The following is a 15,059-nucleotide window of genomic DNA, read 5'->3' as shown; positions in this document are numbered from 1 at the left end:
TTTTCATTTTGTGAGATCTAGTGTTCCCCTTCCCACTCTCCCCCCTCCACTACCCCCCCCCCCCCCGCCCCCTGCACTGGTCTTTCTTACAATACCAAACCAAACGCACTGGCCTCCAGTCAATTCCAACTCATAGCGATCCTTATAGGACAGAGTAGAACTGCCCAATAGAGTTTCCAGGGAGCGCCTGGAGGATTCGAACTGCTGACATCTTGGTTAGCAGCCATAGCACTTAACCACTACACCACCAGGGTTTCCTTTCTTATAATAAGTTTCTTTTATTTTCACTTCAAGCAGGATACAGGTCCTTACTCTATGACACCTGTACAGAAGAATTCTGCCCCCTCAAAGAGGTGGATCATAACTTTCCACCCTTTAAGTGTGGGCTGTGAATACTAACTTCCTTCCAAAGAGTACAGTATGGAAAAGGGGTGGGGGGGGAAAGGAACTTTAGAGTGGAGAAATCTGACAAATGCTATCTCAGCCATATTTATAATCATCAGTGATAAATCCTGATGATAGCATATACCCTTGAAATGGCATAAGTATGGCACTTCTGTGGTCTTCTTCTCAAAAATGCATAATAACCTCAGTCTAATTATAAGAAAATCACCAGATAAACCCACACTGAAGGACCTTCTACAACCCGACCAGTACACTACAAAAAAACCAAGGTCGTCAAAAATAAGAAAAGGCTGAGAAACTGTCACAGTCTCAAGGAGCCTAAAGAGACATAACAACTAAATGCAATGTGGTATCCAAATAAAGTATGGACTTTAGGTGACAATATTGGTTCATTTCCAACCAACCAACCAACCATTGCCGTCAAGTGGATTCAGACACAGAGCAACACTACAAGACAGAGTAGAGAGTAGAACTGCCCCATTAGGTTTCCAAGGCTGCAAATCTTTACAGAAGCAGACTCCCACATCTTTCTCCCAAGCTGCTGGTAGATTCAAAGCACTGACCACTAACCTTTTGGTTAGCAGCCAAATGCTTTAACTTCTGCAACACCACAGCTCCCTATTGGTTCATTAGTTGTGACAAATATATTATACTAATGTAAGATCTTAATAACAGGTCAAACTAAGTAAAGGATATAGGGAACTCTCTATACTGTCTTTGCAGTTTTTCTGTAAATCTAAAACTTCTAAAGAAACAAACCTTCTAAAAAAATAAAAAGAATTTTTCATTTTTTGAGTTTGAACAGATCTTTCAAGACTGTTGGAATCTTTATTCCCAGGCCCCGATCTCTATAACCTTCCTATTTAAAGTGTGGTTTACTGAGTTTTTTTTTTTTTTTTTTTTTTTCTTTACTGAGAGCTTGTTAGCAATGCAAAATCTCTGGGCTACCCCAGACCTGCTGAATGGGAAGCTGCATTTTAACAAGATCTCCCAGGTTATGGTGTGCATATTCATGTTTGAGCGGCACTGCTGTAAAAGACTTGTGGAGGGCTGGAGTCCCCCTCAGAGAGTTTAAGATCTATATTTTAATTTCAGTAACTCAGTAACTTGAAAGCTTTCGTATTACCTACCAATCCATGAAGTTGGGCATGCCTTCAGAAGTCCCTACTCTCCTGCTGGGCAAAGGCCTCTCCTCTTTGCTTCATGTGGACCTGACATCTTGCCTGGTTTACTGAACTATTGGTTGGCAGAATCTTCCCCTTACACTCCTCAAAACCCCAGGTTTTGCTCGGCGTGACTTGTTACAGCCAAGAAACAAGAAGTGGGGGCAGGAGATCAGAAAGATGGCTTTGGGCTTTTACAGAAAGCACACAAGGAATTGCAAATTCATCGAGAATATTCAGGATTGACCTTTACGCAGGCATTCGGAGCTTGAGGATGACCATGCATTTTCTTTAACGAAGGGTTTGATCCCCCAGAATGGAAACCAAACCAAAAACCCACTGCCCTCGAGTGGATTCCAACTCTTAGCGACCCTATAGGAAAGGGTAGAACTGCCCCATAGTTTCGAAGGAGCGCCTGGTGGATTTGAACTGCCGACCTCTTGGTTAGTAGCTGTAGCACTGAACCACTACACCACCAGGGTTTCCCACCTAGGATGGAGGAATGAATTTTTCTTCATTAGGACTTAAAGTCTCCACCCAGGGGCGGGTCAAGGCCATCTATGGCCCCTTCTGTGGTTATCTGATCAAGGACAATTTCAGAAGAAAGGGCAGTTTATTTTGCTCGGTGTAATAGAGTCAGAGCAGGTGTCTCTTAGAAGGGTTGGGCTCTGAGGCTGCCTGCCTCCAACCTCCCCGAGGGCATCTACCACATCTTATTTTGTTATCTCCAGGCCTGCATTGCCCATGACAGCCTGCGGTCGAAACAGCGCCTCCAAATCTACCCACGGCAGGAACGTTTTCCTAGTTCCTCCTTCTCAGAATCAGCAAATACCAGAGGAATCTGTGTGAGTTAGACCTGTGGAAACACAGCTCTCTCACATCAGGATTGCATAGGTTAAACTATATGGTATTGCCCATATTGATTTGACCTACAAAATCGTCAATTTCATGTGCTTCAGCTTAATGTTTCCATTTACTATTTTCCACCTAAAAAACTATTTTAGGGACAATATGCCCACACGAGGTAGACAGCATCGGGGTTCTTAATATTCACGGCAACTTAATACTGATAACTGAACGTCAAATACATCCGATCCACTTCCAAAGTTCGGTCCAAGCCCTCCCCTTAATTATACACTATTCAAATCACCGCTGCCAGCTTCCAGACTCCCACTCTTCCTAGCTCCCAGAGGGGCCCTTGAGCTTTAGTAAAGGTCTCTAGGAGGGGACTCAAGAAGGAGGAACATTCTGACTAAGAAGATCGGCCACCTGGTAAGCTTAGAGGTGGCGGAACTGACTAAAACCCCACCACTCAACACCAGGCCAGAACTCCCAGGACTCCGCCTTCCCCGATTGAAACCACTTCAGAGTTGCCCGAACCTAAGATGGCGGCGGGGGCGGAGTCGGCCGACCTTCTCTAGGCTGGGCCGCGGTGACGCGACGGGGCCGAGGGGCGGTTCTAGCGCCAGCACCCGCGCCCCGCCCCGCCAGCTTGGCCCCGGGGCTTCGGCTGTCTGGCCGGAGCCCTTCTTTCGGCTGGGTGGTGAACCCACTTGGACACCGGAGTCGCCATGAGGTCCCCGGTCCATGGCCTGGCCCCAAACGACGGCGATGAAGGCACTGACAGCACGCCCCTCTTGCAGGGCTCCCCGCGGGCGGAAGCCGGTGAGCGGCAGGGCTGTCGAGGGGCTTCGGGCTGGCTGGAGGCTGTCCCGGGGCGGGGGCTGTGGCCAGAGCGCCCGCGCCCTCTATCGGCGGAACCAGAGCTGCTCTATTTGAGGGAGCCTGAGGGAGGGGAGCCCATTCGGGACCCCACCAAGACTCCTCCCTACCCGGCTGTCCCCGGTCCTGGCGGGCTGGTGGGTGAGGGGCGCGGGAGCGGCCTCTGCAAGTGCGGCCCAGCGGGTCTGGGCAGGGAGCGGCTCAGCGCCGGCTGCGCTAGGCTCTGGGTGGTTTTAGGTAGTGCCAGAAGGGCAACCCGGTGGAAGAGCAAACTGGGAGAGAAACCTCAAATCAATGGATGGGTAAAGGGCCGGGCGTAGCCTCTGGCTCTTCTTGTCATGGCCAGGTTCCCGCAACTGCAATTCGGCCGGCATGTGATCTGGTAGCTTCTTGGACAGGGAGAGGAGTCAGAAAAAGGAGTGGATTCATCACAATAAAAATGTTAGTTTTGTTTTTTTTTAAGGACTGGATTAACATTAGAGTTAACAGTGAGTATGCGGAGGGCTGTTATAGCATAACCCAGCGAATATCTAGAAACTGTGCGGTGAGGGACTAAAAGTACTGCACATATGCCGGGTACCCCCCGCCTCCGGCTAGCAATCTACGATTTGAGTTAGGAAGCAGTTCAGTTATCCTCAAGATATCTATAAAGCGTTAAAGTAATTAGCCAAAGGTCTTGTAACACATACAAGAGGTACTTCAAAATTGTCTTCCCTGGATTTGGGAAAATTAAAATACTTTGCTATTTGATACTTTTGTAATGTAGCTTATTTTAAAGTAGTTAAAACTAAAGAACAAATCTGAATGCATTCTATATTTTCCAAAGATGTGTGCATGAGAACAAGAGGTGAATTTGGAAATTTGACTTTTCTTAACCAAAACCCGTTGTCGTCAAGTCGATTCCCATAAGGTTTCCACAGAGTGCCTGGTGGATTCAAACCGCTGACCTTTTGTGGTTAGCAGTTGTAGCTCTTAACCCTGTGCCACAATTGAATTGTATGGTCTCTCTGTTTTTAACGTTACCATATGGTGGTGGTAGAAGTGGCAGCATTATTGCTCCATCCCACAGCTGGGGACTTAAAATTTCAGTCAATGCTAAATGTAAATCCTGTACTATGGTGATGACACTTTACCTGGAAGTCGGATTTAGCTTCATAAACTGAACTTTTTTGTAGTTTATTGTGTTAGAAGTCTATAATCTTCTGTAAAATAATGTAGTATAGAAATACGGAAGCTAACGTCATGATAAAGATACTCCTAGAGACTATTTTTTTTTTTTTTTTTTAGTCTGCGACAGCTGGAAAAATATGTGTGTGTGTATAATCAAAATTCAGCTCAAATGTTAAACATCATTAATTGTCAGGGAAATGCAGATGAAAACCACAATGAGGTGCCATTATACACCCACCAGAATGGCTAAAATTGAAAAGACTTAGGATACCACATGAGTAACTAGAACTCCAGTACATTCCTGGTAAAAACTCTACAACTACTTTAGAAAACTGGCAATTTCTTTTAAAGTTGAATGTATGTTACCATAAAACCACACAATGTTTATAGGAGTTTTATTCCTAATAGTAAAAAACTAGAAACAACCTAGATGTCCATCAGCTGGAAAATGGATAAACAAATTATGGTCTATCCATGCGATGGAACATGGCTCAGTAATAAAAGGGAATAAAGTACTGATATACACAACAATGTGTATGAATCTCTAAACATGCTGAGCAAAAAAAGCCACCATATTAATGTACGATTTCATTAATATAAAATTCTAGAACAAGCAAAATTAATCTATAACAAGAAGTAGATCAGTTGTTATCTGGAAGCTGTGAGTAGGAGGGAACTGACTGCGCAGGGCCACTAGGAAACTTTTTGGGGTGATGAAAATGTTTAGTCTTTACTGGGATAGACATGTGCATACATTTGTCAAAATTCATCAAACTGTGCTCTTGAAATGGATGCATTTTCTTGTACATAAATTATACTCGGTAAAGTTAGTGGAAAAAAAATAGCTCATAACATTGCTTTTAAAAACCACCTCTGCTTGATTCACAGGTAGAGTGTATTGAGCTGATGCTATTAGCTCTGTTTTTCCTGGCTTTAAGTGACTACGTTACAGCCATTTCCTTTCTTATTTTTACTCTTTCCGTAACCACTGGAGAACAAGTGAAATAGAAATAGCAACAACACATTATTTTTGCTATTTAAAATATGTTAAAGCTTTTACAAAGAAGCCTGCAGTTATGGGGTAATGCATTAGTCAACAGTATTTTAAATTTAGGGCCACTTAACCTGTGTGCTAAGCTTAAGGGCAGGAGAGGAGCTCCAGGGGAGAAGAGATGGAAAAGACAAAGATTGATATAACAAGGAACAGTAGGAGGAAGCAGGGATTATCTGATTTACCTCTCAAGGGTGAATTCCTAGTTTTAGTAATATGTCTACCATGTATGGTTTCAATAAAAAAATAAGATTACCCTTATTTTTTATTTTTATTTTTTTAAGATTAAATTACGTTCTCTATACTTGGTTTACAATTTAAGAAAATGAAAAGCTTGTTTAAAAAAATTTTTTTTAATCTATTCAGAAGTATTTTTAAAAAGATTTGGTACCCAGAGCAGTAAACCTTTAGCAGTCCTTGAAACTTCCCTTTCCACGTGTTTATATGCATCTTAGTTACCTTTTCTGTTTGTTTCTGGAGCAGTCCAGTATGAAATTAGCTCTACTTTATCCATGCTTAAATTTCTAGTTTTTTATTTTCGGAAAAGACTGATGAAATGTAGTCATAAAACTTGACAGCAGTAAAAGACCTTAAAAATAACTATTACTTAGTTTAGCTTCATTTTATACCCAAGCAACTGAGGGCCAGAGAGGTTAAGTAACTTGCAAAGATTGCATGTGGCTGTAACCTTATTAAAGATTGTTGTTGTTAGATGCCGTGGAGTCAGTTCCGACTCACAGTGACCTGTGTGCCACAGAATGAAATGCTGCCTAGCAGCCCCGTACTGTGCTCACAATTGTTGGCTGTGTTTGAGCCCATTGTTGCAGCCACTGTGTTACTCCATCTCTTTGAGGGTTTTTTACTGACCTTCTGCTTTACCAACCATGATGTCCTTCTCCAGGGACTGGTCCCTCCTGATAACATGTCCAGAGTTCATGAGACAAAGTCTCGCTTCTAAGAGCATTCTGGCTGTACTTCTTCCAAGACAGATTTATTTGTTCCAGGGCCTTGAACCACTTTGGGGGTTGAACCTCTGCTGAGAATTTGCATTTCTGACACATTCCCTACTGAGAATTTGCATTTCTCACAAGTTTCCAGGAAGTTATACATAAGAATCCCCTGAGGATCTTATGAAACTATAGATTCTGTTTCAGTATATTTGGGGTGGAAATGCAAATTTTCAGCAAGAAGCCTGTTAGAAATGTGAATTCTCAGCAGGGGTTCAAACTGGAATGAACTGTTCTAAGCCCTGGTTCATACTTCTGGCAGTCCATGATATATTCAGTACTCTTTATGAACACCGTAATTCCATGCATCAGTCTTCCTTATACATTGTCCAGCTTTCACACGCATATGAGACTATTGAAAATACCATGGCTTGAGTCAGGCGCACTTAAGTCCTCAATGTGACATCTTTAATTTTTAACACTTTAAAGAGATCTTTTGCAGCAGATTTACCCAATGCATTACATCATTTGATTTTGTGGGGCTTGACTGACTAAAATTCAGGAGAACTGAATTTTATTTATTTATGGCAGAGGCGGAAGGATGACTTTCAAATTGGTTAGGGATCAAGAGCTTAGAGTTCCCCTGAATTTTAGTCGCATCTTCCTTCCTCAATGCAACACTGCCACCTTTGTGTTATATTTGAGCAATTCTTATTTGCAAAATGCTTCATCATTTTTACTTGATCCCTAACCAATTTGAAAGTCATCTTCCCACCTCTGCCATAAATAAGGAGACATGGTTTTAAATTATGCAGTGTTTCTTTATTAAGACATCTAAAATTAGGATATGTTTCTTTAGTGTCATTAACAATCCATACCTCCCAGACTGGTACAGTAATATGACTCAGAATTCTTAGTAACTTAACCCACCTATGGAGTCCCTGGGCGGTGCAGTTAAAGCTCTTGGCTGCTAACCAAAAGACTGGAAGTTCACGACCACCCAGAAGCACATGGAAGAAAGACCTGGTGATCTGTTTCCAAAAAAACAGCTGTTGAAAACCCTGTGGAGCTCATTTCTACTCTGACATACATGGGGATCGTCATAAGTCTGAACTGACTCAACGACAACTGTTGTTTTGTTTGTTTTTAACCCAACTATGGTTTGTCTCTCAGCATTTGCTTTTACTGAGCCTCAGGGAATTGAGAGATGCACACCAAAATGATGGGGGAAGAGTGGCTCAATGCTAATAAACAACAGGAAGTCTGTAGGTTTTCCTGCCTAATTTAGTTAAGAGGAAGGGAGGGAATTAGGCAAGGAAGAGCAAAGCTTCCCCTTCACCACATACAAAAATTTCTTCGTTCCTCACTCTTCTCCCAACTGAAGGTTTATTTCTGTTCTATGAATGAAATGTCTCGTGTTCAATTAAGTAAATTTTCAAAATACAGTTGTACCAAAGAGATCCTAATTCATATTGTAAGAAATCAGTTTTAGGGTTTCCCAGACATTTGTTTTGAAAGACAGAGCGTCAGCCTGGAGCCATATCACCTAACTGCTAATCCCAGCTCCACCACTAACTAGACTGTGTGACCCTGATCGAGTTACCTGCCTTTCTGTGCTTTCCTTATCTATAAGGAAAGTAATATACCTAATTCATAGGGTTATTGTGAGGATTAAATGAGTTAATAGAAAATGCTTAGCATAGAGGATGGCACGCTGTATTAGAACTTGGGTTTTCTGGTTTATAGTAGTAATAATCTCATGCTTCCTGTGCTTTCATTGTTTTGTTTTTGCCTCTGTCTGCTGTTGGGGAGAGATGATTTATAGTCAAGATTCAGTTACATAAGCCTTGAGTTTCACAACTATGTTTTTTGTGTGAATATACTCTTAAATGTGACGTAAGGAATGCTACTTAGAGAGCAGCCCTATTACAGAATGAAGGGAAACAGCCTAGGGTCATGTCGTGATAATAAGTGTTAATGTTGAAGTAACTGGGTCCATTTTAATGGGATTTGGTGTTCCCACATAAGTGGATATTAATTTGGCTGCTAAATGAAAGGTCGACGGTTCAAACCCTACAACTGCTCTGAGGGAGAAAGATGTGGCAGCCTACTTCCATAAAGATTTGCAGCCTTGGAAACCCAATGGAGCAGTTCTGCTCTGTCCTATAGGGTTGCTGTGAGTCAGAATAGACTGGACGCCAGCGGGTTTATCTAGACTTCCCTGCAATATTGCCTGACACAGAGCCACAATAAAGAAAATGCAATCTCTCATAGAACCTGAAGGAGCCCTAGTGGCACAGTGATTAAGCACTCGGCTGCTAACCAAAAGATTGGCAGTTTGAACCTACTAGCCACTCCACAGGAGAAAAATATGGCAGTCTGCTTCTGTAAAGATTAAAAAAAAAAAAAGCCTCGGAAACCCTATGAGGCAGTTATATTCTGCCCTATAGGGTCGCTATGAGTTGGACTCTAGTAATGGCAACAGATACAGAACATGCCTTAGCAGCATCCAGACTGTCCTTAGCTGGCCATTTGGTCGGAGCAGAGAGCAAATCTATCTATATTCAGGCAATGGGGACAGCATCAGTGGAGCCTTAGAAATACAGTTATCAAAGGTCTGGATCTAATTGTGGTAACGGGGCCAAAATTCCAATAGCTGTATCACTGAATAAAGAATTCAGGAATGACAAATGAAAAGTCTTCTGTTAAAAAATGTAAATCTCACGCAGAGAAAAGCAGCTGTTAAATGTGTGAGGGATTATAGAAAAATGAGTTGGATATATTAATATATACATAAGTATAAAAACCCATTTCCATTGGGTCGGTTCCAACTCATAGCAACCCTATAGGGCACAGTAGAACTGCCCCATAGGGTTTCCAAGGAGCGGCTGGTGGATATTTTTGGTTAGCAACTGAGCTGTTAACCACTGGGCCCCAGCAGTCAATAAAAAAGTATTAAAAAAAAAAAAAAAAATTTTTTTTTTTTTTGTATAGTTGTGCCATATTCATCAGTGTTTCAGTCTGAGTCAGTTAAGAATCACCAAGAGCCTTATACACCGAAAAATGTATTTGTGTTTGAAACAGGTTGATGAAAACAACAGGATTCTTGAATAGGGGAACACATAGACATATATAGTGTTAATGTGTCATTAGCATATAAAAACACATATATATTCATGTGTTGTTGTTGGATGCCGTTGGGTCAATTCTGACATAGCAGCCCCATGTGCCAGAGTAGAAACTGCCCCATAGAGTTTTCTAGGCTGTAAAGTTTATGGAAGCAGATTACCAGTTCTTTCTCCTGTGGAGCCACTGGGTGGGCTCAACCTGCCAACTTTTTGGTTAGCAGCTGAGAGCTTAACCATTTGTGCCACCAGGGCCCCTTTATATCTGTGTGTATATATATATATATATTTAATACTTAATGCATCATTACTAAATGAAATAGGTGTTCGTATCTTTCAACAGGCATTTATCAAACACTTAGTGTTTGGATTATGCCGATTTTTCTTTCTGAGGGGGTCATCACTCCTAGTCTGCTCCCCCAATTCCCACCCCCTCTCAATTCTGCAACGCAATAAAAGAAGGAAAAAGAAAATATGTGCATACGCATACAATTAGAGTGAAAAATAGATTAAGCTCCTCCTTTCACATGACCTTTCTTTAGTTGGTTCCTCCAAGTTAGTCTACTTTTTTTTTTTTTTTAAATTGTGGTACAATTCTGCCTTCACTTACTTCCCTTTTTACTGGGCGCTGTAAGTATGATAACTACTGAGCAACTGTCACAGAAACATAGCATAGGTGCTGCAAGTTTGCTTCTGGATTCTTAAATACATTTAGTTTAGGAGACTCTTAAGTATGTATCACAGCTGCTCATTCAAACTCACCCTCTGAGATTAGTCTTCAAGGTAAGGAATTTATCAAGATGGATTTTGTACCCTAGTCTTGGCAGTAAATTTTTTTTGCTGTGCAGTATTTACATTGAGACTATAGTCAGTACTGTACATACTGTGGCATACTAAGTACTTAAGTACTTACTGACCATGCTTTATATAGTTTTTCAGGGATAATGATGCCATTAAATCATTTTACCTATTTTTTCCGTGCCAAATCTTTGCCAGCTAAACCCCGGCCAGGGATTAGGGGTTCAGTTTGGACTCTGGCACAGAGACTTTTCTGAGCAAAGTTGATAAAGCTTTTACCTCTACATTTTAATGAACTGTCTTACGGCTCAGGCTCTCATGGGTAATTTTTATGAAAACTACAGACGGTCAGCGAAAAAGAGGAAGGCCCTCAATGAGATGGATTGACACAGTGGCTGCAACAGTGGACTCAAAGCATAACCATTGTGAGGATGGTGCAGGACCAGGCAGTGTTTCGCCCTGTTGTACGTAGGGTCACATAGGGTCGCTGTGGGTCAGAACTGACTCGATGCCACCTAACAACAACACAGATACAGGGAACGAACTCTCCTTGATAAATATTTTTGGATGTGCTTCATCAGAGGATATTCTCAGGAAAGTAGTCATGATTTATTAATTTACGCACTTCTAAAAACTAATCTAACTTTAGTGGGTCAGACAATATCATCTAATTATTCTTTTAGTTAATATTAAAGTTTTCCTCAAATCTTTATTTCAGCTCCGGTGTGCTGCTCTGCTCGTTACAACTTAGCACTTTTGGCCTTTTTTGGTTTCTTCGTTGTCTATGCATTACGTGTGAACCTGAGTGTTGCATTAGTGGATATGGTAGATTCAAATACAACTTTAGCAGAGAACAGCACTTCCAGCGAATGTCCAGAGCATTCAGTTCCCATAAAAGTTCATAATCAAACGGTAAGTGCCATAGTTTTAACCAAGCATTCTTAATTAATCCTAAAATACTTCATGTAAAAATTTTGAAAGGTCTCTCTTCATACCACAGAAACCATAACACTTTCTCTCTGATTACTCTGAATCCCTTTCATTTTGTGTTTTCCCAGGAACTGGTTGGACAATAACATAACTGCAGCCACTGCTGCTGTGCTGGAATACATCTCGATTCCTTTGAAAAGTGGCTCTTCAGTCCCCTATATAAACATAACGTCCTGCAGGAGAAGTTGGAAAAGCCTGTTTGGCATAGTGAATTAGATTGTTTTATAGGTTGCTAAATCGTTTTTATAGGACTCTTATTTAACAGGTGTTTCTCTTGCAGGTTTACTGTTGCAGAAGACCTTACATAGTGTGAGCTACAGGATGGAAAAATAAAAACTGGTCAATATTCTTTTCTAAAATTTATACATGCCCTTGTGGCACAGCAGTTAAACACTCAGCTGCTAACCAAAAGGTTGACTGTTCAAACCCACCGAGTGACTCCATGGGAAAAAAACCTGGCAATCTGTTTTGGTAAAGGTTCCAAAACCAAAACCAAACCCAATGCCGTCTAGTCAATTCCTCATAGCGACCCTATAGGACAGAGTAGAACTGCCCCATAGAGTTTCCAAGGAGCGCCTGGCGGATTCAAACTGCTGACCCTCTGGCTAGCAGCCGTAGCACTTAACCATTATGCCACCAGGGTTTCCCAGTAACAGTTTCAGCCATGAAAACTTTACAGGGCATTTCTACTCTGTCACATAGGTCCTATGAGTCAGAATCAGCTTGATGGCACCTAACAATAACAACCTAAGCTACTTAAGTCATTTTGCCTGTCCTGTGTTATAGTGGAATTGATAACTGTGTGTTCATTTATCCAGAAGAAAAAGTATTGGGTTTTATACACTTTAAATATTTAATTTTGCTTATCACAAAGGGAAACAGTATAGGGAGAAAAAGCTGGTGCCCTTTTTAATGGATATACTTTTTCACCCACTTTCAGTGCTTACAAAAGGGGTGGATCACACTTGAGCCTCTGTCATTGACTAACAGGAGCAGTCAAGCAAGGAGGAGAGTTTCTCTGCAAGCATGCACATGAAATTATAACATATCAAAAATCTTTATATTTGACTTTAATAATGTTGAATAACAGGTTTGAGTACCCATCTCCCACTTTCCCTACTCCAGCCTATGGCCTTCAGGGTTAGCGCTGCTGTTCAGTTCATGAAATCCTAGAATGCCACAAATAAGCAGCAAATTGGTATTCTAATAAGGATAGAGGTTTGCCTTTGTATCTTTCTCTTTGGCAAATGTTTTTGTTGATCTAGCTACATATCTTCATCTGCCTTATACTGACAGTAAAATATCCTGGAATGGTTTTTGACCCATTTGCTTGAGTATACAGTTACTTGCATTAAAGATATCAGCACTCAGATCAGTCACTAAATCTCTATATTACCTGTGTGCTGCTACTAAGTAAAAGACAATTCCCGTTCACATGACGTTTATGGCTTGGTTTAAATTCCTGCTCTTTTATTTTTCCGTATGCTTGTTGAAGTACTTGGTCTGAAAAAGGGCAGTATTAATCATCTGTGTGTATACATACTAGGAGCCAACATTAAGTGAACACTTATTGTATGTCAGGGCTTATTTTATGTGCCTTTTTCATTTTATCTTCCCAAATCACATGTCCAGTAAATGCAGAGCCAGGCTTAAACCCAGGCCTGTCTGGCTCCAAAGACTAGCTCAACCACTGCAGTATCTTGTTTAATAGCTTTCTAGATTAAGCTTGTGGCTCTTTTTTAAGCCTTTTTGGTAATGGTTGTTACCAATCCTCTACAGTTCATCCTATAGTCTAATTTCATAATAGCAAATCCTGAAACTTATGACTTTGAGTTCTTGTCTGTTCACTTCTAGAAACTGTGTGTCTACATTCTGGTGATTGGCCCTGAGCTGTTAAGTCAATATCTTAATGGTTTTGTTTTGTTTTGTTTTTTCCTCCTACTCCTTACAGGGTAAAAGATACCAATGGGATGCAGAAACTCAAGGATGGATTCTTGGTTCTTTTTTTTATGGCTACATCATCACGCAGATTCCTGGAGGATATATTGCCAGCAAAGTGGGGGGTAAACTGCTGCTAGGATTTGGGATCCTTGGCACTGCTGTCTTCACTCTGTTTACCCCCCTTGCTGCAGATTTAGGAGTTGGATTTCTCATTGCAGTCAGAACGCTAGAAGGACTTGGAGAGGTATTTTTTTTTTTTACTCCCTTGTGTATTCCTTACCCTAGATCTCTCTCTTCTTCTTAAGATCTTCTTTGGTATGAATATGAATCAAAAATTAACATTGGAAGATAAGAAGGATTAATTTTTTAATTAAAGAAAGGATTGACTAGAAAATAAACCAGATAGATTTCATTTGTGGTCAATAAGGCCTCAAGCAGAAGCACCTCCAAATTTGAAGCTTTACTCAAAGAGTAGAGAGAACATTTTCCAGAAGAGAGTTAATAATTCATACTTTAAGACATAGGTAAATTAAACCACTATTAAAACCATTAAGATAGGCGTCCCTTGATGAAGGTAAACCTCACAGTAACCACAAAGAAAATTAATAAACCTAACCACCAAAATAAAGAAGAAAATCAAAAAGACTCAGTAAACACAAAATTGACAAAAACGAAGGAAATGAAAAGAAATCCAAGAACAAAAAGGAAAAGTAGAAAATTAAGTGGAAAAAAGAAACTGTCAGTACCACAAAAAAAAGCATAACATAATGGCAGTAGTAAATTCATTTCTGTCGATAATCACACTGAATGTAAATGGGTTAAATGCACCAGTCAAGAGACAGAGAGTGGCAGAATGAATTTAAAAAAAAAAAAGACCCATCAATATGTTGTCTGCAAGAGATGGCCCTAAACACAAAGACGTAAAGAGGTTAAAAATCAAAGCACGTAAAAAAGTATAACAGCCAAACTGTAAAAATGGCATGGGGGTGGTATCTGACCTCTTCTCTCTTCACAAGAGGAAAGAGAATCAAGATCAACAGCCCAAGGCTGATTCCTATGAGACAGAGGTCAGACATGCCTCTTCTCTCCACCGTCTTTCTCAATTTTGATATCAACCATCCCTCCCACGGTACTCTCTATCTCTCTGCTGGGTTCAATAATTCATTGCAATGGCCACACAGAACTCACAGACAATACTCATGATTATGGGGTTTATTAGGGAATAACAGGTTATGATTCAGGTTCAGGACCGCTCAGGATACAGTTCTTCCATCAGGACAGCCTCTTCTCAGCCATGCTTGCAGGCATACCTCTCTCTGGCCCTCGGCCTCTGCCCTGCTTGGGTAAGTGTTACAGAGCTCTTTTAGCTCTGCCAGTAAGTGCCCAGAGGCATCCCACTCTGTGAGTAAGCCTCAGCCCAAAGGCACTCAGCTTTCTCGCTCCATGGGCTAGGAAGCCCACCACACCATCTTCTGCTGGTCTATCCTGCCACCATTTCTCTGCCGCTGCATCTCAGTATCTTTAGTGTTACAGCACTCTCTCCGTTCCTCATTCCAGGAGGTTTCCTGGTTCTAGGAGTTTCTCAGCACAGTGATCCCAGGTCCAAAGGACACACTTTGCTCATGGCTGTTCTTCCTTGGTGGTAGTGAGATCCTCTCCCTGCTTTGGAATTAGCTCTCTTTTTAAGCCTAGTGGGATGGAAAACCGACCAGCCCCCTTAATGGGCCACGGTTACCCTATTTGCACA

At 41.3% G+C, this 15,059-nt stretch overlaps 1 protein-coding gene across 3 annotated transcripts in view; it reads left to right on the top strand.

The window, feature by feature from the left end:
- The first annotated feature begins 3,024 nt into the window (after positions 1 to 3,024).
- The window catches only part of SLC17A5 (solute carrier family 17 member 5), a 62,149-nt gene continuing 50,114 nt past the window's right edge, over positions 3,025 to 15,059 (top strand). For all 3 annotated transcript variants that reach the window (XM_049895557.1, XM_049895538.1, XM_049895547.1), the window contains exons 1-3: positions 3,025 to 3,233; positions 11,100 to 11,293; positions 13,323 to 13,556. In XM_049895557.1, coding sequence (XP_049751514.1) covers positions 3,140 to 3,233; positions 11,100 to 11,293; positions 13,323 to 13,556 — 522 coding nt within the window. In that variant the 5' untranslated portion in view covers positions 3,025 to 3,139. The remainder of the gene's footprint in view (positions 3,234 to 11,099; positions 11,294 to 13,322; positions 13,557 to 15,059) is intronic.

This window comes from Elephas maximus, chromosome 1 (assembly GCF_024166365.1).
Source record: "Elephas maximus indicus isolate mEleMax1 chromosome 1, mEleMax1 primary haplotype, whole genome shotgun sequence".
NCBI lineage: Eukaryota > Metazoa > Chordata > Mammalia > Proboscidea > Elephantidae > Elephas > Elephas maximus.
Note: the sequence above shows the minus strand (reverse complement) of the source record. Positions and strands in the feature narration are given on the sequence as shown.